Genomic DNA, 23,961 nt, shown 5'->3' with positions numbered 1-23,961 from the left:
TGGTGTCTGGGAGCCCACCTCTCCACCCATACTTGCTATTATCTACATTTTCCCTTTTAGCTAATGTGATTGGTAAAAATGATCTCATATTCCTTTAAAAAAAAAAGTGATCCAGTTTATTCAGGCTTCCAGGTTTTTTGTAATCCATCATTGTTTTTTCCAGAAGATCAAGGTTTAGCGAGTGCTGGCTCTGCCTCTCGCTGGTCTCCTGACCACGGCTGGGGACTCAGCCTTCACCCTGCGTGGTCATCTGTGAAATGAGGCCCTTTTAATCCCTGCCCCCTGCCAGGCTGCTCCGTGTTGTGCATGGGGAAACATTCCGGAAAGTTCATTTTATGCTGAAAAGCTCTGCAGACATCATGGGTTTTACTAGTGAAAGGTGACTATCTGGAGCCTGGAACATCTGAACGGATGTGAGTGTTTCTAAGCAGCTAGTGTGTCCAGGGGAGGGGCCGGATGGCTTTAGGTGGGACTTCTGCCTTGCATCCCTGAGATGGAGGAGGCCTCATCCAGCCCAGGAGGGTAGAGAAAATTCTCTAGCTGGTCCAGGGAAAGGCTCAGAAAGGGGCATTGATAACCACAGACTGACCCCTCCTTTATCTTTTGTTCAGTCACTAAGTCGTGCCTGACTCTTTGCGAGACCCCATGGACTGCAGCACGCCAGGCTTCACTGTCTCCTTGAGCTTACTCAAACTCATGTCCATCGAGTCGGTGATGCCATCCAACCGTCTCATCTTCTGCCGTCCCCTTCTCCTCCTGCCTTCAATCTTCCCTAGCATCAGGGTCTTTTCCAATGAGTCAGCTCTTTGCATCAGGTGGCCAAAGTATTGGAGCTTCAGCTTCACCATCAGTCCTTCCAGTGAATATCCAGGATTGATTTCCTTGAGGATTGACAGGTTTGATCTCCTTGCAGTCCAAGGGACTCTCAAGAGTCTTCTCCAACACCGCAGTTCCAAAGCATCAGTTCTTGGCACTCAGCTTTCTTTATAGTTCAGCTCTCACATCCGTACACGACTACTGGAAAGATCATAGCTTTGACTCTACGGACCTTTGTTGGCAAAGTGACATCTCTGCTTTTTAATATGCTGTCTAGATTTGTCATAGCTTTTCTTCCAAGGAGGAAGCATCTTTTAATTTCGTGGCTGCTGTCACCATCTGCAGTGATTTTGGAGCCCCAGAAAATATAAAGTCTGTCACTATTTCTGGAGGCCAAAGGCTGGGGCTCCTAGAACTTTGTGGATTGCCATGTTTATTACTTTGGGAGTCCTTGTCTGTTTTCCTTTAATGGGAGGCTTTAAAATAAGCAAAAGATTGACCTAAGAGCTTTTGTACTTGATGTGGTAACAGGCGGGAAACTGTGGGGCCTGTTGAAGGAAAGATGGGACCTGGGGCCTCTGGCCCCATAGTGGGGGAGGTAGGGAACCTGGTGGACAGGAGTCCCTGGAGAAATTCATCTCCACTGGGATTCAGGAGCCTGGGGACATACAGGCAGGCTCTCCTGTCCTTCCCCAAGTGGACTGTGACATGGTGAGCCCCTGTTTGGGGGAGCAAGCAGCATCCAGGCTTGGCTACAGTTCCCCTGCAGCAGTGTGGGACCTCAGGCCTGATGAAGGCTTCAGCCTGACCTGGTTGGGACGGCTGCAGGGCCGCGGACAGGAAGATGAACTGGGGAGCATGACAGCATATGAACGAGGGGGCAGTGGCTCTCCCAGAGGGCCCTGGTCAGGAGGTGTCCTGCCTTTTTAGCTCTGCAGCCAGTGAGCAGGAGGAGAGCAGGCGGCGACCGTGGCTGCAGACGCGTTTCTGCCTGTATTTGTTGTTGTTCAGTCACCAAGTCATGCCCGTCTCTTCTGCTGCCCCATGGACTGTAGCCGGCTGGATCCTCTGTCCGTGGGATTTCCCAGGCAGGAATAAGGGAGTGGGTTGCCATCTCCTCTTCCAGAGGATCTCCCAGGCCCAGGGATTAAACTTGCGTCTCTTGAATTGGCAGACAGGTTCCTTACCACTGAGCCACCAGGGGAGATCTTTTTGCAGTTACTGGGCTGGTTTTTTCACGGAGGGAGTGAGGGGAGCATCTCACGCAGGAGCTGGCCGTCAGTGGGGGCAGGGCAGGGTTTTCTGGCTAGGTGCCCCCTCACTGCATGCCCATCCCAGCTCAGAGGGGCTTTGTGGAGTCACAGTCAGATGGAGTCCCCAGGTTCAGTTTCAGGCAGTAGAATGGACTGGCCTGTCCGTGTCGCAGGAAGTTGCAGTTGCTATTTTTACCGCTCCAACTAGGACTTTTTACAGGAAGGTACAATTACAATACAAGCAAAATGTCAGGGTTTGGCTGGTCAGCTGAGCCCTGGGAGGCTGCCTCAGCTCGAGGCTGGGACCGCAGCACGGTCCGTGCATGTGTAAAGTGAGCCTCATTTGCCTGTGGACACATACCTACCCTGGGTGCTGGGTGACTTCCTCTGAACTGCCTGCAGTGTCTGGGGTTTTTCCTCCAGGCCAGAAAGAGACCTTTCCTGGGATTTGCCCAGATTGGTGCCCTGATTGGGGCACCTTGACCTTGTGATGGGTCTTATGGTGGTGAAGCCAGCCTGGACAGTTGTAAGCCTTTCTGTTCCTGACTGCCCGGGAAGTTGAAGTCTTATCAAGTGAAATTATTTAGAACCTACTGCGTGATAGCCACACTGCTGAGTGCTAGGGGTAGAGGTGGGTTAGACAGACCTTGCATCACCCGTGTAGCAGTAAGGATGCAGAAAGTGCCAGTTGTCCGAGTTGGACAGCACCTGATTTTTTAAAATATGTATTTATTTGTACCAGGCCTCAGTTGTGGCACACGGGATCTTCGGTCTTTGCTGTGGCATGCAGGACGTTTAGATGCAGCAGGAGAAATCTTAGTTGCAGCATGTGGGACCTAGCTCCCTGACCAGGGATCAAACCCAAGCCCCCTAGATTGGGAGCTGAGTCTTAGTCACCGGACCAGCAGGGAAGTCCCCACCTGATGTTTTTAATGTATATGCGTTATGGCTGGAGGACAGGCAGGGCTTACGTTAGCTTCTGTTGCTGCCTAACAGATGAGTACTAACTTAGTGGCTTAGACAGTGCCTGTCTGTTAGCTCGCAGTTCTCTGGGTCAGGAGCTTGGGCTGAGTCAACTGAACTCTCCACTTAGACTGTCACAAGGCCAGGGTCAAGTGCCAGCTGGACTGGGCTTTTATCCTGAGGCCCGGGGTGGGGGGTGGGAGGGAGATTCTGCTTCTAGGCTCATTCAGGTTGTTGGGAGAATCAAGTTCCTGGTGGTTGTAGGACTGTCAGTAAGTGGGCTCCTTAACTCCATGCCAGATACCCTTCCCCCACACCCCACCTCCAGGCCAGCAGGACCCTCAGGTCCTTCCCTGCTTCAGATCTCTGACGTCCACTTCTGCAGTCAGCTGGAGAAGACTCTGCTTTAGAGGACTCATGAGATTAAGTCAGGGCCACCCAGAGCATCTCTCTATTTTAAGGACTCCTGATTAGTTAGTAACATCATCAGTTATGTCTGCAACTCACTTTGCCATGTAGGTAACATGGTCACAGGGGTGGAGAGAGTCATCTTTGAATTTTTCTGCTAAGGGCTCCTGCCAATGGGTTACAATAGCAGCAGCCTTAGTAACTTCTGTTCTCTTGAATGGAATGAATTTTGTGTGTCTCACTGTGCTCTTTACATGGGCTGTCTTTTATTTATTTGGCTGTGTTGGGTCTTAGTTGTGGTGTGTGGTCTTTCCCTGTGGCGCATGGGATCTTAGTTCCCCAAGCAGGGATCAAGCCCTTATCCCCTGCATTGCAGGGCAGACTCCCAACCACTGAACCACCAGGGAAGACCCTGGACTATCTTATTTAATTCTCAGGAAAGCTGTTGATATAGGAACAGTTATTTCTCATTCCCCCCCCCCCCCCATTTTTCAGATGGAAATACTGAGGCTCAGAGAATGTAAGGACCTTGGGCCAGTCATATGGGTAGAAACAGCAATGCTGGGATTCGAAATCAGGGCTTTAGCATCTCACCACCCCATCAGGTGCTTGTGGCCAGCATCTCCGGTTTAAGTCCTGTGATTGGTAGAACACCCTTTAGAACACAGAGGAAGGTTGCTCTTTCCCATCCAACCTTTAAAACACTTCAGTGTGAAACATGCCTATCATACTTCAGGTTAGCACAGCAGATACTGACGGCCACTCGCTTGGATATTTTTGAACCTTATTGCAGTGGGTATTTGTGGTTCATCTTCTTCCCTGCTCAGCAGTATTACTGAACATCTGATGTACTCCAGGCAGCAAAGAAGACACAGAATACCGTCCTCAATGAGTTGGAGATAAAAATAAAGGCAGAGTACACGATACTCTGAAGGAATAGGTATTGCTAGAGAAGCACGGCCACAGCGCTGCTGCCTAGGCCAAATAGAACGTTAATTGCAGGAAATATAGTTGTTTAGTCAGTAGGTCGTGTCCGGCTCTTTGCAACCCCGTGGACCGTAACCCACCAGGCTGCTCTGTCCCTGGGATTCTCCAGGCAAGAATACTAGAGCGGGTTGCCATTTCCTTCTCCAGGTGATCTTCCTGCCCCAGGGGTTGAACCTGGGGCTCCCACACTGGCAGAGGGAGTCTCTACAGCTGAGCCCCTGGGGAAGCCTTGATAGCAGGACACCAGACGAAAACTGTTCTCCTGACTCTCTGCTGTGCTCCTGGTACAGCCCAGGGCCCAGCAGCTCGCAGGCGCCCAGAAGTTACTTGTAAGGTATCTGTTGGGTTGGTTAAAACATTGGTCTGGGTTTTTCTGAAGGATGGAATGGAAAAACCTGAGTGAACTTTTTGGCTGACCTAATACTATGTCCAAGGTCCTGTACATGCCAGACAGATGTCAAGTCCAGGAGCCTTACGGAGAGAGGGAGTGGGGCTTGAGCAGGAAGACGGGGGAGGAGAGAAGCTTGAAAGTCCAGCATGTGCCCCAGCAAGTGTCGGGGGCGAGGGGCTGGGGAACAGAGTGAACGAGGCTTGGACGTCAGAGCCTCCTTGAAGGCTTTTGAGCAGGTGGTCCAGAACCAAGTGTCTGGCACCGGAGTGCCAGGAGAGGGGGAGCCCAGCCTACAGTGGCCAGGCCCTCCCCTTGTTTCTGGAAAAACTAGCCACACAAGGGACCTGGGAAGCAGGATTTAATGGAACTTGGTGGGGCCAAACGATATGCTAAAAATGTATCTATGAATGAGTTGCAATTTCTGGGCACCCATGTATTTGGCTATAAATACACATTACATGTGTAATTTCAAGAGACCAAGAATTATCAGCTGCGAAGCCCAAGGGCAGCAGCCCACGCCCAGCCCCTGTAGTTTGCTGTCTCAGGCCCTGCCCTCTGCAAACCGCCAAAGACTGTTATTTGGGGGGAAATGAGGGGTCCTGTGGCGAGAAGACAGCATCTGGTGATGGAGGGAGGAGCAGAGGGGCCTGAGTGCCACGAGGGGAGGCTGGCAAGTGGGGATCAGAGGGCGGCTCTGGTGTGCCCGGTGGCCGCACGCCGGGGAGGAGCTCTCAGGAGCACCTCCGAGCAGGTGATTGCCCTGTCACTGCCCAGCACTTTCCATGGCAGTTTCTTTTTCCGAGTTCTTATTTTAAAACCATGGTTCACGTGGAGGGTGAGGAAGTTCTGCTTCTCACAGCATGGTGCTAGAAAGTCCCTGGGAATCTGTTGGGGTCCATGGCATCAAAGCTGTTTTCATAGTAACATCCAGATATTATTTGCCTTTTTCACCCATTCTCTCCAAGTGCAAAACCCCGTGAACCAGTGTTTTCCAAGTAACCATTGCACGAAGCTACCAAGTCATGCGTGGGTGAATGAGCCAGAGTGCAAGACAGACTGGAAGATGGGAAGGTCAGAGTATGTATGTTCACCACGCGGCTCAGGTCCCACACTGCAGTTGATCCTTAAGAAACTGCTGTTCAGGATGCCCTGGTGGCTCAGTGGTAAAGAATCCGTTTGCCAATGCGGGAGATACAGGTTCGACCTCTGTTCTGGGAAGATCCCACAGGCCGCAGAGCAAGTGCTGCTCAACAAGTCTTAGCGTTTTGTCAAAGAGGCATATCCACAGTAATCTGGAGAGGCTCTTAAAATCTCCTCCCATTACCAACCCCCTATCCAGGTGAGGCTGTAGTTTCTTCTAGTCTTCAATGAAAATATTTTACAATGTTTAGGAGTATGGGACTCATAGCTACATACTGCTGCTGCTGCTGCTAAGTCTTGTCCGACTCTGTGCGACCCCCACCAGGCTCCCCGGTCCCTGGGATTCTCAAGGCAAGAACACTGGAGTGGGTTGCCATTTCCTTCTCCAGTGCATGAAAGTGAAAAGTGAAAGTGAAGTCACTCAGTCGTGTCCAACTCTTAGCGACCCCATGGACTGCAGCCTACTAGGCTCCTCCATCCATGGGATTTTCTAGGCAAGAGTACTGGAGTGGGATGCCATTGCCTTCTCTGAGATACATACTACTATATATAAAGTAAGCAATGAGGATTTACTGAATAGCACTGGGAACTACTTTCAGTATCTTGTAATAACTTGTGATAGAAAATAATCTAATATTTATATATGTAACAGTCACTTTGAACACCTGAAATTAGTACCAGATTGTAAATAAACTATATTTCAATTAAAAAAAAAACACTTTAACAATAAATTGGATGCAGAAGCAGATAGAGAATCTGACTGTTAATAAAAAAATTTTTTTGAAATTAGATTTATGAAAAACAACTTATCTATGCTAACATATAGCAAGTTTATTATTATTTTTCAGTTAACTAGTATACATTTCAATTTTGTCTCAATTTTAATTTTGTATGTAATAAATGTCAATAGATTGAACCACATAACAGAAGCCCCTTAGGGCCCTCAGTCATGTTGAAGTTGTGAAAAGACCCTGAGACCAAACCATTTGAGAATAGCTGTACAAGGCAAAACCCCTGCGAGCTGGGGGCCGGATATGAGCCCAGCACCCAGCTCTGTTCATCTGTTTCCCCTTCAGTCCCTCAGGGATCATGCAAGGTTGATCTGATTATCTTCACACCCATTTTACAGATGTAGAAGCTGAGGCACTGAATGTCTGAATACCTGGCATAAGCTTTGCAGGACAGAGGTGGCTTTGCTGGCAGTGCCCGCCAGCGGGGAGGTCCCAGACCCAAGTCCCTTCTCCCCAGGCAGAGAGGAAGGCAGACGCCCAAGAGAGAGCCTGTTAACACAGGCCGAGTCTGTGTCCTCACATTACCGTCAGATGTATCACGCATTCTTCAGGGTGGCCTGGGGCCTGGCCAACTGCGAGCGCACATCCTCACCCTGCCTCTTCTCCGGAGGCCCAGGAAGGAGGGCTCAGGTTTGCCAGGTGGCAGCGAGGCACTTGAGAAATCAAGTGCTTTTCATTAAAAACAGCATTTCCTGGTCAGGCACACCCAGCCTTGGCAGCCAAAAAGTTTCTTTCTCAACAGCCCATGAGGTGCCGTTTGAGCAGGGCTTTGGGGTTTTTTTTGGTGGGTTTTTTGGTTTGTTTGTTTTTTCCCAAGTTTTAATAATCTAGAATAAAGCTGCTGTAATAATTTGTATACAGGTTTTTGAGTGAACATGGTTTCATTTCCCTTGGATAAATACAGAGAAGACAGTGCTGCTGGTTACTGAGCAGTGATATGTGTACAGCAGTTTCCTGGCGGCTTAGATGATAAGATAATCCACCTACAGTGTGGGAGAGCCGGGTTCGATCCCTGGGTTAGGAACATCCCCTGAAGAAGGGAATGGCTACCCACTCCAGTATTCTTGCCTGGAGAATTCCAGGGACAGGGGTGGGCTACAGTCCACTGGGTCGCAAAGAGTTGGACCCGACTGAGCAACTAACATTTCCACTTTTCATGAATATTGTATAGATAGAAATGTATTATTAAATGGACTTAGTAGAGCGCAGAAACAGTTATGATGTTTTGGAAGCTAGCTTTACAATTCTTTAAGCCTGCTAACTTCTCAAGACTAAAATTTCACGTTAAAACCTTAGTCCTTTCTTTGCTGAAAAAGATATTAGTTTGGCCCAAAAGTTCATTAGGATTTTTCTTTTATTATTTCTTTGTTGTTTTTTAATTGGAGGAAACTTGCTTTACAATGTTGTATTGGTTTCCGCCACACAGCAACCCAAATCAGTCACAATTTTATATACATATATTCCCTTCCTCTTGAGCCTCCCTTGCCGCTCCCATTCCACCCGTTTAGGTCATCACACCGTGCCATACTGGGTGCCCTGTGTGAGCAGGGACTCTGGAGCAAAACAGCTCTGGGTACTGAGGCCATGTGCACATTTCTTACCTTCTCTGAGCCTCAGTTTTCCCATCTGTGTAATGGGGACAATGATGGCCTCGAAAAGGTGCCATAAGAATACAGTGAAAGAAGGCTTGTACAGGGCTTGGCAGAAACACTTGCTCACAGCAGGGTTAAAAACAAAAAGTGACCCTGGGTCTGGCATAGCATCCGGCAGGTTCTTGGGGTTGTGAGGTGAAGACAGTCTCCTCTCCGTTCTCACCAGCAGTACCTACTGTCAACTGGCTTTCTTGCTCAGCCTACTGAGACAGTCTGTGCAAACCCAGCAGGTGTGTGTGTACTACGGGTCTGTGTGAGTGACTAGGTAGTCGGTTTTTAACAGATGTAAGAGACAGCCTCCTATTCACAGCGCTTCTCATTTTAGCAGAGAAACCAGTTTATTGTGTGTGTGTATATATATATAATACAGTCCTGTAGTACTCCACTGTATGAATGAACCACTGTTTCTTTAACTGGGCCTCTCACCCATAAACATTGAGGCATTTGCAATCTTTTGCTTGTAGCCAAAAGGCAACAGAGGGCAGGAGTCCTGGGTGTGGGGAGGCTGGGGCAGAGGGCACGTGCTTCTGTCCTTTTGAAACATCTTGCCAAAGCGCTGTCTAGCCACACGCCCCTGCCCTCCGCCCTCCCCATGGGAGGGGAGACCCAGAGCTGTGTCCTGGGCTTTGACACTTGAGGCACCTTCGCATTCTGGTTTGACACTGCCGGCCTGAACTAGAAGCTTTTGGAACACCGAGAGAAAGCAGCTCATGACCAGTAAGTGGCTGGTGCTTGACTATCTTTTTTTTCCTCTCTTCTGACCTTTTCTGTATGTTCATTTTCCTCCCAGGCTGTCACTCCAGGTGGCTTACTGAAAGTGATATCTAGGCCAGAGTGCTCTTAATGACTCCATCTGTGGGCCGCTGCAGATCTTTCAGGGGGCCAGACAGGAAGAGAGACAGCCTCCCTCCCTGTCCCCAGCCCCCGCACCACCTCTGTTTGCCAAGGGCCTAGCCAGCCCTGCTGGCAAAGGAGGAACCCGGGACTGGGTGGCGATGTGTGCTTTGCGCGGGGGCTGTTCTCTGCCCCCAGCTTTGTTTCTCCTCTCTGTCTTGCTCTGGATAACTGAAAGGAAACAAGCGATTTCAACAGATGGGCGAACCTGAGCGCCGAGCTCTTTGTCCCCTCTGAGAGCCGGGATGTCCGTTTCATTGGCCCTGCTCCTATTTGCAGCAACAGCTGGGCTTGCAGACCCCCAGTCTCGGGGCCAGAGATGGTCTGGGGGTCCCCACCGAGCTGAGGAGCAGCAGGACACAGCGCTGGAGCTCAGGTGGCAGCTTCTCTCTGCCCCACCGAATGTGGAGGCATCTGAGCCATCCCTGTCTAAGCTGAAAGAAGCCTCTTTGTTGCCAGGTTGCTTTCATGAAGCAGGGTAAACAGAGCTGCTAGGACAATCTGACATCAAACGTCTGTAATAATCCTCCAAAGATCTTTATCTCAAAGTGAAAGTTGCTCAGTCACGTCCGACTCTTTGTGACCCCATGGACTATACAGTCCATGGAATTCTCCAGGCCAGGATACAGGAGTGGGTAACCTTTCCCTTCTCCAGGGGATCTTCCCAACCCAGGGATTGAACCCAGGTCTCCCGCATTGCAGCTGGATTCTTTACCAGCTGAGCCACGAGGGAAGCCCAAGAATTCTGGAGTGGGTTGCCGATCCCTTCTCCAGGGGATCTTCCTGACCCAGGAATCCAACCAGGGTCTCCTGCATTGCAGGAGGATTCTTTACTAACTGAGCTGTCAGGGAAGCCCTCAAGAGAGGAGCGTAATTCACAGTTCACTGCAAGCAAAGGCAGTGGGGGAGGGGGCTTCCCTGGTTTCTCAGATGGAAAGAATCTGGCCACAGTGCAGGAAACTCGGGTTCGATCCCTGGTTTGGGAAGATCCCCTGAAGAAGGGAATGGCTACCCACTCCAGTATTCTTGCCTGGGAAATCTTGTGGACAGAGGAACCTGGTGAGCTACAATCCGTGGGGTCGCCAAAGAGCTGGATGTAACTGAGCGACCAGGCACACCATAGCACAAAGACGGTTGTTGGATACAAATCCAAAACTATGGATGAATGAATGAGTCAGGGTGGTTCTCTACTGCGCAGACATTAAACATTACAGCCAGGCAGAGAGACTGCGCAGGTTCATCCAGTGTTTGCACGCAGGAGGCCCCAGTCAATCTGTGTTCAGTGATGAATGGAGCATGCCAACTATGTGAGTGGGTAAAACAATGTAGAATAGTGCTCTGTAACTGCAACAGTGTAAAATGTTTGGGGATAAAGACTGAGAATAAGAAGGCAAAGTGAAAATAGTTACTCTTTTCAGTATTTCTCAGCCTTAATCACTTCCCTACCACAAACCGTTTTGGACCTTTTATTCCTAATTGCATTCAGCCCTGCCCTTCCCCCGCATAAATTTTAATACCAAGTATACTCTATGGATATACTTAACCTTCCCTGGTGGCTCAGACAGTAAAGAATCTGTCTGCAGTGCAGGAGAGTTTGATCCCTGGGTCGGGAAGATCCCCTGGAGGAGGGTGTGCAACCCACTTTCAGCATTCTTGCCTGGAGAATCTCATGGGCAGAGGAGCCTGGAGGGCTGCAGTCCACGGGGTCGCAGAGAGTCAGACACGACCTGGTGACTAACGCTGTACGTCTGTGTTCAGTATGTGTGTCTGTGCTTCGTACCCGAAACACGTAAGAGTGTTTTCTGTCCTCCAAGAGCCAGTGGCTGCCTCCTTAGGACAGTGTTCCCTCCCTGCACCTGCTGACTGCCTCACCCCCATGAGGACGTCTGTGTTGGGGCTGTGATTCCTGGGGATCTTCATCTTTTGTATTTTGTGTTGTCTTTTCAGTAACAATGACTGAGCTCTGGGGTGTGCCTGTGGGCCTGCCTCACTTGGTTGGTGGAGCTCACACCCAGTGGAGGAGGTCTTGGGCAGAAGCAGGGGCGCCAGCCGTCCGTGGCTGCATCTGCTGGGCTGGACGTGTGGCAGTCATTTCAGGGCGTCATTCCACATCTTGCCCAGTGGCCCAGCCTGTCCAAAGCGCTCGGTACAGAGCCTAGTACATAGTCGGTGCTCATCACTGTGGTTTATTGGTAGTAGTACTGTTGGCATCGCCATTCGTCTCTGAGCTGCCGTTTCCTTATTTGTAAATTACAGAACTGAGAGGCCGTATGGTAGGATCCCACCTCTGATGCTCTTCTAGGTGAGTGAAGCCACATGACTGTGTGCTAAGTCATTTGGGGCATGTCTGACTCTTTGTGACCCCATGAACTGTAGCTCTCCAGGCAAAAGTACTGGAGTGGGTTGCTATTTCCTCCTCCAGAGCATCTTCCCAACCTTGGAATCGAACCCAGGTCTCTTAAAGTCTCCTGCATTGGCTGGTGGGTTCTTTTACCACTACCGCCACCTAGGAAGCCTAGTTTTGGCCAGTGAAACGGGGGCAGAAGTGACGTGTGTCCTTATAAGCCAAGCACCAGTGTCACACTTGCCAGAGCTTTCTCTCCCTTCCCAGTGGCACGGTGACTGGTGATATGGTGTCATTTGGGTGGCCGGGAGTGACATTGATGAGAAGACCACTCTCCGCCCCCTCGCCCCCACCACCAGCTGACCCACAGAGCACGTCACATGAGCAAGGAATATTTCTGCCCCCAGCACCACTGAGACTCGGGGGTGTGGGTTGTTGCAGCACAGCCCAGCCCATCTTGATTAAAACCGAGTCATCACCTTGTCAGGCTTGGCTATGAGGATGAGATCTTCATGTAAGATGCCCAGCACAGTGTGGGTACATGGTAGTCAGGCGCTCCATCTGGCTCCCTTCCCAACCAAATTCCCCGCTGATTCTTTGCAACAGGTGTTGCTTCATTTTTCAGCAGCCTTTCACAGGCCTTGACCCCTTGCCTCCTGTCCTCTGCCTCTTCTGGGAAGAAAGCCTGTTGCCCGGGAAATGCCAGGGCAGCGTGCCACCCAGACCCTTCCTCCGGGGGCAGCCCACCCACCCCTGTGGGGCTGGTGTCCATCCACACAGCATCTGTCAACTCAGAATAATAGTCCTGATGACAGAGACCGCGTCCGCCTGGGGCCTGGCTGTGTCAATCCTGAGGGCTCAGTGGCTGCACTGCAAGTGTGCTTAATGGTCGTGTGCATCAAGTGAAAAGGCCGGGGCACGCGGAGCAGGCCCTGAGGTGTCTGCCCGCCCCTCTGGGTGCTCTGGGACCCCCTTTCCCTTCCTGACTTTGGGTGTGGGCGGACGGGGTCACTGCCCGCCTGGGAGTGTGTGTGAGTGTGTGCACGTGTGTGAGACCCTTTTGCGGTGGCACTGCTGCCCACGACCTCAGGACGGCAGGTGGGTACCTGGCTGCCCCACAGGGTGCCTCGTCAGAGAGTGTGGAAGGGTTGGGCTTCCATCTGTGGGGATGACCCCAGGGGCGGCCTCCGCCCCTCTCTCTGGGTTGCTGTTTGACACAGGACATTCTGTGCTGCCGGAAGAGAAGCCCCACTTACTGCCGAGCTGTGTATGAGGCAGACAGCCTCACCACTTGGCTGAGCCTCACTGTGCTCTGGAACTGCCCCCAGGGCCAGCCTAGTGCCCTGCAGGAGGGCCGGGGCTTGCAGGAGGCCAGGATGGGGTGAGGCCGCAGGCTGGGGCGAGGCGGAGCAGCACCCAGCAGACGCTATGACCCCATGAGACCAGGAGGCATGCCTTACACAATTCCCGGGACTTGCCTGCAGGTTTGAAACCTTCACAATCCCAAGCTGAAAAATGAGATCAAAATAATAAACACATAGTGGAGAATATCAACAGTTTTAAAACTGTTGCAGGTATGTCCAATTTTTGAAGAGATATATAGTTTGTTGTTTTTTTTTTTTGGTTCTCTTTTTTCAAAGAAAGGGCCATTGAAAAGCAGAAGTATCTAGGGAAAGGCCCCATTGACAGCTCACTTGTATCTAGGATGATCTGTGGCTCTACTTCTGTGGCAGCGATCATACTGATTTTACTCTCAATTAGCAGTGAGATCTGCCTGCTTCATGAGGTACTTAGTTTGTTTTCTACTTGAAACCTGAACAGATGGCTGCCCCTACACCCCAAGAGCTCCCCGAGGTGTGTGCGTCCTCCAGGTGTGGGCAGAGTGGGGATCTGGGCTGCAGCATCACGGGGCGTCCTCTCGGAAGCCCCCCCCCCCCCCGGGACCCTGGCTGCAGCATGCGGCTCTGCACGCATGTGTTATCTGATAACGTTGGAATCCTTCGTGATCACAGCTCTAGAAGTAACCCAGACCCAGCAGGCTTGAAGAAAACCTTCAGGGTTTCTCCTGACTACAAAAATACTGCATACTTGTTAAGAAAAAACAAAAATCAACTTAAAAACGAACAGAGTGGACAGTGAAAAAGCCCTTTATTCAGAAGTGAAGGTTGTAGTTGGAGCAAGGCTAGGGGAATGTCTTCTGTGTTTATTCCGTGACAGTGGTAATAGCAGCAGTAATAAAACAGCTGACTGGGTGAGAAGGAGAGGGCACGGCCGGCCCAATGCTTGTCCCATGCAATTATCCTAACAAACCTATGAGGCAGCAGCTGCTTTCATCATCACTTTTGTGGCTGAGAAAAAGTAGGCCCAGAGAGGTGAACTCACTTTCCCAGGGTCACACAGGAAGGGCTGGGCTGTCTCCAGGGGCCCTGTTCCTGTGCGGGAGGGAGATCCAGCTCCAGAGTGCATGCTGCCCCTCCCCTCTCTGGGCTGGGGTCCGCTTCTTCCAGCTGGGACGTCCGCGGCAAATTCTTCTCGCGCACGTCTGGCTCCAGGCCTCGGAAGTCCCTGGCCCCGTGTGATGGTGTCCCTGGCCCGTCCCTGGCCTTGCTCTTCCCTGCAGGGCCGGCGGCTTCTGGCCTCTGCACCTGCCGCTTCTCTGCCTGAAGCCTCCCTTCCCTGCCAGCACATCCTGGCTCCGCGCATCACTCAAGTTTCAGCCCAAGCGTCCCCTCTTCAAAGGGGCCTGAAAGAACCCACCGTCGTCTTCTTGCCTGGTGGCCCACTGCCTTTTTATTTTCTTCATAGAACTTTGAGGCCGTGAAAGTGTCCTGTTCCCTGGTTCGTGTGCTGACTGCTGCCACGTCTTGTCTGCCCCCTTCCCTACTGCCAACCCCACAGTGCAGCCCCGCTGGGGCAGGAACCTGGCTCCCTGCCTGGCACATGGGAGTTGTTCAGAAAGTTTGTGCTGGTGAGAACATTACCTGCAGCCCCTCAGCTGGGCCCTGGGCTTTTCCAGCTCCCTCTGGCCTGGAAGGATGCAGTCTGCACCCTCATTCAGAAAATTGCTGACTCCTGGCTGGGGATGGAAGCGGGGAGGGGTGAGTGATCCAGGACAGAGCTGGGCCTCCCAAAGAGTGGCCTTCAAAATGCAGCTCTGGTCTCCGGTGCCTTTTTCTCTGAGAGTGGCACTGGAATCTTTGGAGAGCTTGGCAAGTTTTCTTCTGAATGTTTTGCCCCTTGGCTTGTTTCCTTGTTTATTTGGGTAACTTTCCAAGGAGCAGGGAAGGGATGAGCTGGACCCCTTGTTATTTGGTGCCTTTTTTTTTGGAGGAGCGGGCAATTTTAAAACATTTATTTTAATATATTTTTTATTTTTTTTGGAGTATAGTTGCTTTATATTGTTGTCAGTTTAAGGGGTACAGCAGGATGATTCAATTAGACATACACATATATTCATTCTTTTTTATTGTGTGAGGTGATGTCTCATTATAGTTTTGATTTGCATTTGTCTAATAATAATAAGCTATGTTGAGCATCTTTCCATGTGCTTGTTGGCCATCTGTATGTCTTTTTTGGAGAAATGTCTGTTTAGAGCCTCTGCTCATTTTTTGATTGAGTTGTTTGTTTTTTGGATGCAGAGCAGCAGGAGCTGTTTGTATATTTTGGAGACTAATTCCTTGTTGGTCACATTGTTTGCAAGTATTTTCTCCCATTCTGTGGGTTGTCTTTTCATTTTGTTTATGGTTTCCTTTGCTGTGCAGAAGCTTTTAAGTTTAATTAGATCCCACTTGTTTATTTTTGTCCTTATTTTCATTAGGAGGTGGACCCCAAAAGATTTTGCTGTGATTTATGTCAAAGAGTGTTCTGCCTCTGTTATCTTCTAAGAGTTTTATAGTGTCTGGCCTCACGTTTAGGTCTTTGGTCCATTTTGAGTTTATTTTTGTGTATGGCATTAAATAATGTTCTGATTTCATTCTTTTACGTGTAGCTGTCCAGTTTTCCCTGCATCACTTATTGAAGAGCCTATCTTTTCTCCACTGTTATTCCTGCCTCCTTGGTCATAGATTAATTGAGCACAGGTACAGGGTTTATTTCTGAGTTTTCTATCCTGTTCCATTGATCTAGTCAGTTTTTGTGCCAATACCGTACTGTTTGGATGACCATAGCTTCGTAGTGTAGTCTGAGGTCAGGGAGTCTCATTCCTTCACTCTGTTTTTTTTCCTTAGGAATGCTTTCGCTGTTAGGGTCCTTTGTGTTTCCATACAAACTTAAGAACTTTTCGTTCTAGTTCTGTGAAAAATACTCTTGGTAATTTGCTAGGGATTGTATTGGGTCTGTAGATTGCCTTCGGTAGTATAGCCGTTTTAACTGTTGAGTCTTCCTATCTCTGTGTCCTCTGTGATTTCTTTCATCAGTGTCTTATAGTTTTCAGTCTACGGGGCTCTTGGCTCCTTGTGTGGGTTTATTCCTTGGTATTTTATTCTTTCTGATACAGTGGTCAGTGGGATTATTTCTTTAATTTCTCTTCTTGATCTTTTGTTGCTAGCATATAGAAATGCAACAGATTTCTTTGGGTTAATTCTGTATCCTGCAGCTTTATCAGATTCACTGACGAGCTTTAGTGGTTTTCTGGTAGCCTCTTAAGGATCTTCTGTGTATAGTAGTATCATGTCATCTGCAAAGAATCACAGTTTTACTTCTTTTCCACTTTGGATTCCTTTTATTTCTTTTTGTTTCTCTGATTGATGTGGCTAGGACTTCCAAAACCACATTGAATAAAAGTGGTGAGGGTGGACATCCTTGGCTTGTTCCTGATCTTAGAGGGAATGCTTTCAGGTTTTCACCATCGAGAACGATGTTAGATGTGGGTTTGTCATATATGGCCTATATTATGTCGAGGTATATTTTCTTTGTGACCACTTTCTGCAGAGTCTTTACCATAAGTGGGTGTTGAATTTTGTCAAAACCTTTCTCTGCCTCTATTGAGTTGCTCATGTGGTTTTTATTCTTTGGTCTGTTAATGTGGTATATAACATTCAAGAGTGTGGTGGCATTTGTTAATGTGGCGTGTAATATTGAAGAATCCTTGTATCCCTGGGATAAGTCCCACTTGATGGTGGTGTATGAGCCTTTTAATGTATTGTTGGATTCAGTTTGCTAGTATTTTGTTGAGTTCTTTTGTGTCTATGTTCACTGTCCATGGGATTCTCCAGGCACGAATACTGGAGTGGGTAGCCATTCCCTTCTCCAGGGGATCTTCCCAACCCAAGGGCTGAACCTGGGTCTCCTGCACTGCAGGTGATGCCCCATCTGAGCCAGCAGGGAAACCCCTCATCAATGATACTGGCCTGTAATTTTCTTTCGGTGGCGGGGCGGGGGACAGATGTCTTTGTCTGCTTTGGTATCAGGGTGATGGTGGCTTTGTAGAAGGAGCTTGGGATCTGTTCCTTCCTCTGCAGTGTTTTGAACGAGTTTCAGAAGGGTAGGTGTTAACTCTTCTCCAAATACTTGAAAGAATCGCCTGTGAAGCCACCTGGTCCTGTACTTCTGTTTGTTGGAAGCTTTTAAATCATGGTTTCAATATTAGTACTTGTAATTGGCCTATTCATACTTTTTATTTCTTCCTGGTTCAGTCTTGGAAGTGTGTATCTTTCTAAGAATTTATCCATCTCTTCTAGGTTGTCCATTTTACTGGCATATAGGTGTAGTAGTCTCTCATGATCTTTTCTATTTCTGTGGTGTTCATTTTAAGTTCTCCTTTTCCATTTCTGTTTCTATTGATTTGAGCCCTCTCTCTTGTTTTCTTGATGAGTTTGACTAAAATTTATCAATTTATTTATCAATTGTTTATATTTTCAAAGAACCAAGTTTTAGTTTTATTGATTTTTTTTTCTATTTTCTTATCTATTTCATTTATTTCTGTTTTTATCATTTCTGGGCCTTTGGGCTACGATCAAGTGTATTTCTGCTCTGATCTTTATGATTTCTTTTTTTCTAACTTTGGGTCTTTGGATATTTGGATTTTTTGTTTTTTTCTGTAGTTGCTTTGGGTATAAGGCTAGGTTATTTGAGATTTGTCTTGTTTCCTCGGTAAGACCGTAAACTTCCCTCATGGAACTGCTTTTGCTGCGTCCCATAGGTTTTGGATGATCATATTTATGTTTTCATTTGTCTCAAGGCATCTTTTGATTTCCTCTTTGACTTCTGTGATCCACTGATGGTTTAGTAACATATCGTTAAGCCTCCGGGTTTTTTTGTTTTTCATAGTTTTTTGCCTCTGTAATTGGTTCCTAATCTCACAGCATTGTGCCTGGAGCATGGTGATATGATTTCGGTTTTCTTCAAGCTTACCGAGGCTTGACTTGTGACCTGAGATGTGACTGCACTGGAGAATGTATGGTGTGCAGTTGAGAGGAGAGGGTGTTCTGCTGCTGTTTGGACGCAGGGTTCCATAAATGCCAGTTCAGTCCATCTGGTCTAATGTGTCGTTTAAGGCCTCTGCTTCCTTATTGGCTCTCTGTCTAGGCGTCTGTCAGAGAAGTCCCTCCCTGTCCTGTGTTCCTGTCAAGCTCTTCTTTACGCTGTTAGTGTCTGCCCTGTGTGTCGAGGCGCTCCTCTGTTGGGTGCATAGATATTTACAGTTGTTGCATCTCCTTCTTGAACTGACCCCTTCATCACTGTGTAGTGGCCTTCCTTGTCCCTGTAGTCTGTTTTGTCTGATAGGAGTATTGCTGCTCCAGCTTTCTTTTGATTTCCATTTGCATGGAGTATCTTTTCCCATCCCCTCACTTTGTTTCTGTCCCTAGATTGGAAGTGTGTCCCTTGCAGATAGCACATAGACGGGTCTTGTGTTTATATCCATCCAGCCAGCTGATGTCTTTTGGTTGGCGCATTTAATCTATTTACATATAAGCTAATCATTGATATGTATGTTCTTATTGCCATTTTAATTGTTTTAATTTGTAGGTCTTATTTCCTCTCTTCTTTTGCAATCTTTTGATTTGGTGTCTGTCTTTAGTGTTGTATTTGGATTGCTTTTTCTTTATTGCTTGTGTGTTTACTGTAGATTTTTGGTTTGTGGTTCCTGGGAGGTTTTGCTATTGCAGGTTTGGTATTTATGTGCCAGTTTGTTTTAAGTTGCTGGCCTCTTTCTTTCCAATGCATTTCTAGTATCCTGCATTTGTATTCTCATCTACTCACAGTTGCTTGCTTTGATATTATATTTAATGTGTAGATGTTTAATGTACTTCGTTTGCCTTTACTTCGTGTTTGCCTTTACTGATGAGTTTTCCCATCTGTAATATTCTTGATTCTATTGTAGTTGGGCCTTTTCTACGTAGAGAAGTTCCTTTAGGATTTAAGGCTGGTTTGGCGGTGCTGAATTCTCCTAGGTTTTGCTTGTCTGTAAAGCTTTTGATTTCTCCATCAAATCTGAATGATGAACCTTGCTGGAGAGAGTATTTTTGGTTGTAGGTTTTTTTTTCCTTTCATCACTTTAAATATATTGTGCTACCCCCTTCTGGCTTGCAGAGTTCCTTCTGAACAACCAACTGTTACCTTATGGGGATTCCCTTATACGTTATTTGTTGCTTTTCTCTTGGGCTTTCAGTAATTTTTCCTTGTCTTTAATTTTTTTCAGTTTGATTAATATATGTCTCATTCTTTTCCTCTTTGGGTTAATTTTGTATGGGACTCTGTGCTTCTTGGACTTGAGTGTTTCCTTTCTTGTGTTAGGGAAGTTTTCAGCTAATGTCTTCAGATATTTTCTCAGGTCTGTTCGTGTCCTTTTGGGACCCCCACAATGCCATTGTTGGTGTGTTTAATGCCCCAGAGGTCTCTGACACTGACCTCATTTCTTTTCATTCTCTTTTCTTCATTCTGTTACACTGCAGTGATTTTCAACACTGTCTTTCACCTCCGTTATTTGTTCTTCTGCCTCAGTTATTCTGCTATTAATTCTTTCTAGTGTATTTTTTTTTAAGTTAAAAAATTTTTTAATTTTAATTTTTTTGGTACAGCATTCTATTACAGAGATACATTTTGTGGTCCTTTCTTTTTGCTTTTAATCTTTAAAGATTTTTTACTTGTTGTTATTTTTATACACTTTTTAAAGGTTACTTTCCATTTACAGCTGGTCCTGGGGCTTGTTCAGGCTTCCTGGTGGAGAAGACTGGTGTCTGCCCACTGCTGTGTGGGGCTGGGTCCTGTCCCCGTAGTGGGCGGGGCTGGGAACTGTCCCTGTAGTGGGCGGAGCTGGGTCTTATCCCTGTAGTGGGCGGAGCTGGGTCCAGTGGTGTGTGTAGAGGTGACTGTGAGCTCAGTACCGCTTTAGGCGGCCTGTCTGTCAACGTGTGGGGCTGTGTTCATGTGCTGCTGTTGTGTGGCCTGTGGCAATCCAGTGTTGGTGCCTGTCGGTTACTGGGTAAGGCCAGGTCTTGATGCCAAAACGGCAGCCTCTGGGAGAGCTAACGTGGATCAGTGTTCTCCCGGGGCTCTGCCACAGTGTTCTGTCGGACAGTCAGCCACAGCCGACCCTTGCCTTCCCAGGAGGCCCTCCAGGACTCACAGGCTGGTCCAGCCCCGGCTCCTGGGAAGCTTTGGGCTGTGTCTCGGTGTACCCTGTGTGCCCTCCCAGAGTGGAGTCTGTTTCTCCCATCCTGTGGAGCTCCTGCACTCCAGCCCCATCGGCCTTCAAAGCCAAGTGCTCTGAGGGCTCTTTGTCCCGACGCCAGACCCTCAGGCTGGGGAGCTGACCAGGTGCTCAGGACCCTCTGGTGGGAGAATCTCTGTGATGTAATTACTTTCCAACCTGTGGGTCGCTCACCTGGAGGCTGCAGGATCTGATGGTGTCATGAAAGCACTCCTCCTACCATCTCGTGGTGGCTTCCTTATCTTTGAATGGAAAATGTTTTTTTTGGGGGGGGGAGGGCAGGTTCCTGTCTTTTTCTGCTGATGGTCGTTCAGCAGGTCATTGTGATTTTGAGGTTTTTGTGAGAGGAGGTGAGCTCGAGTCCTTCTGCTCTGCCGTCTTTTCCAGTCGAGAGCCTTCTTTCATCGAATGCGTGCTGCCTCTTCACCTGTGCTGGCCGTTCCCCCCTTGGCGTGGGGTGTGCAGGCGCAAAGGCCCCTGTGCACCGTCGGGATGGCATGGGCATGCTTGGCGTCTCGTAGCGGCAGCTTCTGTCCATGCCGCTCCTGCGATGGTGGGAGCAGGGCTTGGAGCCTGCTTGTGGGTCTCCTTGGGAATTCCCTGGTAGCTCAGTTGGTAAAGAATCTGCCTGCAGTGCAGGACACCCAGGTCTGGAAGATCCCCTGGAGATGGCAATGGCACCCCACTCCAGTGTTCTTGCCTGGAGAATCCCATGGGTGGAGGAGCCTGGCGGGCTACAGTCCATGGGGTCACGAGAATCGGGCATGACTGAGTGACTAAACCACCACCACCACGTGGGTCTCCTGGGGGCAGCTGCCGTCTGTGTACTCCCAGGACAGCGGGCACAGCGCTTGGCACCTACTTGCGGGTATTACGGCAGCAACTCGCTCCCACCCCCAGAGCTCCTGCAGATGGTGTCCCGTTGCCTAGGAGCAATCACAGGGAAGGACGCTCTTATGATGGTCTGGCCCTCTCCTGGGGCAGCCCCCTATAAACGGTGCCTACCTCTCTGGCGGGCCCTCGCTGCTCCTGAGCACACCCTCAGTTGCACACTCCAGCCTCTCCATGCAGCCGGCCCCTGTCCTCTTCTGACCTCTGAAACCTGAGCCAGCACCCAGCACCCCCTGCACCAGCAGATGAGTGACTCAGGTGAGGGAGCTCTGGGCAGTGGTGCCCACCTCCCGGGCAGGTTACTCTCTGCAGTGCCTTCTGCAAGCCAGATGCCATGCTCTCCTCCTCCTCAGCGCCGAAGCCCTCTAGTCTGGTCTCCCCGCCAGTGAGAGGACTCCCCAGCTTGAGGGACCTTTCCTCCTCCACAGCTCCCTCCCTGGGGCACGGGCCCTGTTCCATTCCTTTCTTTGTCCTTGCTACACGGAGGCTTCCTCTCCCTTAGAGGAGTCTGTGGCCTTACGGCGGCATTCAGTAGGTGTTCTGCATGAGGCGTTCCGCTTGCAGGTGTACTGTCAGTGTTTGGCGGGAGCAGGTGAGCGCCCCGTGCTGGTCCCCCACCATCGGTCCCGTCCCTTCTGTGTGGTGCATTTTAACCGCTTCCCTGCAGGGAAAGCCTGTGGTCACAGGAGCAGAGCTGTTGTAGGAGCGGGATCGATACCTCTTAGCGGGATGATAAATCGCTCTTCGGGAGCCTGGCAGTGTCGTGCAGGTAATTGATGTGCCTTGTATCCATCAAAGCCCAGGGTGACGCTTAGGTCATCAGAATAATCCTGAGATGCCTACAGCTCGAGAGGGTCTGACTTACTGGGGCCTCCGTAGGCAGGGGGCCACGGAGACAGGCTTCCAAGAGCCAGGACAGACTGACTTGGCAAACACACTGTTGTTCCCCCCGCCCCTTCCTAAAATCTTTAGTTTTGAGACAGGACAGACGTCTTACAGGTACTCATGGAGAAGCAATACATGATCACAGTTGAAAGTGAAGACAGTCCCGTCAGAAAGTTTTCACACCTGTCAGCTAATGCTGAAGCTGAAGCTCTGAGCGTGGCACGCTGCAGGGCTCAGAGGATTGGTAGTTTGTCTTCCCCCCCTTTTCCTCTCCCTCTCCCAGCACAATCCACGCCAGCCCCTCATGGTCCTCCGCAAGGGCAGCCATATCCTCACGGGCCCCAGACAATGCTCCTTCCTCCGTGCCCTCACCCACATGGCAGTGACCAGAGGCACACTGGGCATCCCTCAGGTCAGACGTGTGGTCCAGGCTGCAGCAACAGCCGTGGTGTTGCTCAGCAGGCACCCACCTCGCTGGACTTGGCCCACGCTTTCGGCGCTCACCCCTCCCGCCGCTGGGAACCTCCCGTCTCACACCGCTCCGGGTCCTCCAGCCCCGGCACAGGGCTGCATGTGTCACTGGAAATCATCTCGTGAAACCCATTCTTGGTGAATGGGGTGACCTCCCCTGGTGGTGGGAGGAGTGGCAGGACTCCCCCTGCTGAGAGCCCCTGGCAAGGCCAGCATCCTGTCCCCCAGTCCCAGTGAGTCCTGCACTCGCTGGGACTCCCGGTGGCCCGAGACAGGAAGGAAGGGGCAGAGGGCCTCAGGTCGGCGATCACCAAGCCCCCACGCTCCTCCTGTGCACAGCTCCCATCTGGGGTGGCGCTGTGCTCCCGGCCTGTGTTCAGCCTCTCAGCGGCCCCGGGGATGGATGCCACGTCACCCCACAGCTGAGTCACCACTGCAGACTCGTCTCCAGGCTCCTCCTGGGCGTGGGGCCTGTCACCGTGGCTGGGCAGGTGCTGGGACCCCAGGGATGCGCCGCTTTGGCCAGCCCTGGATCCCGTGTCTAAACAGCCTGGAGCGGGAAGAGAGTGGTTCCTGAGAACAGGCGTAAGCAGGAGTAAGCAGGAGGGGTGCCTTGCTGGCTCAAGGGTCTCCCACTCGGGTCCGCTGTCACAGTCGGCCTGGCAGCATCCACAGCTGCCTCGCCTGCATCTTCTCTGGGCCTGGAGCACGGCTGTGTGAGCACTGCAGCAGATGTCAGCAGGGAGAGGCTCGTGCGCCACGTGCAGCTCGTCCTGGTCATCCAGTCTGGCTGAGCCTCCACTCTGTGCCAGGTCCCATCAGTTATCACCACACACGGTCCTTGCCTTCAGGGGCTGGAGATACAGAAGGCAGATAAGCCGGTGATTGTAATTTGTGACAAGTGCTGTAAGTGGGGGAGGCGTGGGGAGGAGATGACCTCAGCAAGGTGGCCACAGTCAGGAGAAGAGAGAGCAAGCCATTCAGGGACAGTGAGGTGGACGACAGAGCATTCCAGGCAGAAGAGCAGCTTGTGCAAAGGTCCTGAGGCCAGGGACACGTCCAGCACGGCTGGAGGGGCAGCTCTTTGGGAAATAGCAGGATGTAAGGACCCAGAGGCCACGGTGGGGACCTGGGATTTTACTAAGACTGCTGAGACGTCCCTGCAGAGTTTAGAGCTGGGTGTGGTGTGATCAAGGTGATGCTTTTTAAAGGATAACTCTGGTCTCTGGGTGGATTCAGACCTGAGCAGAAGCAGAGGCTGGTGTGGGGGTTCTGTGAATCAGGGTGGTGGGGAGGGTCAGACAGGGACTCGTGTAGAAGGTGGGGCCACAGGGCTTCTGTGAACTGGTGTGTGGGGGGAGTCGGGGGTGGGATTTGAGCACGAGGGAGCATGTTGGTGCTGTTTCTCAGGTTTAGGGGAACACT

General features: G+C 50.1%; 1 protein-coding gene across 6 annotated transcripts in view; it reads left to right on the top strand.

Moving 5' to 3' along the window:
* The window catches only part of KLHL25 (kelch like family member 25), a 50,365-nt gene that overhangs the window by 6,371 nt on the left and 20,033 nt on the right, over positions 1 to 23,961 (top strand). The window contains exons 1-2 of one of the 6 annotated variants that reach the window (XM_069559283.1): positions 8,988 to 9,118; positions 11,552 to 11,597. The exons of 2 other annotated variants lie outside the window; for them this stretch is intronic. Coding sequence is in view for 2 of the 4 variants with exons in the window: in XM_069559278.1 (XP_069415379.1) it covers positions 9,112 to 9,118 (7 nt within the window). In the remaining 2 variants the exon portion in view is untranslated. Of the gene's footprint in view, positions 1 to 8,877; positions 9,119 to 11,551; positions 11,598 to 23,961 lie in introns of those variants that run through there. 3 more of the 6 variants (XM_069559281.1, XM_069559278.1, XM_069559279.1) reach the window with 3 other exon arrangements.

Source organism: Ovis canadensis, chromosome 18 (genome assembly GCF_042477335.2).
Source record: "Ovis canadensis isolate MfBH-ARS-UI-01 breed Bighorn chromosome 18, ARS-UI_OviCan_v2, whole genome shotgun sequence".
Classification (NCBI taxonomy): domain Eukaryota; kingdom Metazoa; phylum Chordata; class Mammalia; order Artiodactyla; family Bovidae; genus Ovis; species Ovis canadensis.
The sequence above is the reverse complement of the archived record's forward strand: the minus strand, read 5'-3'. Positions and strand labels throughout refer to the sequence as shown.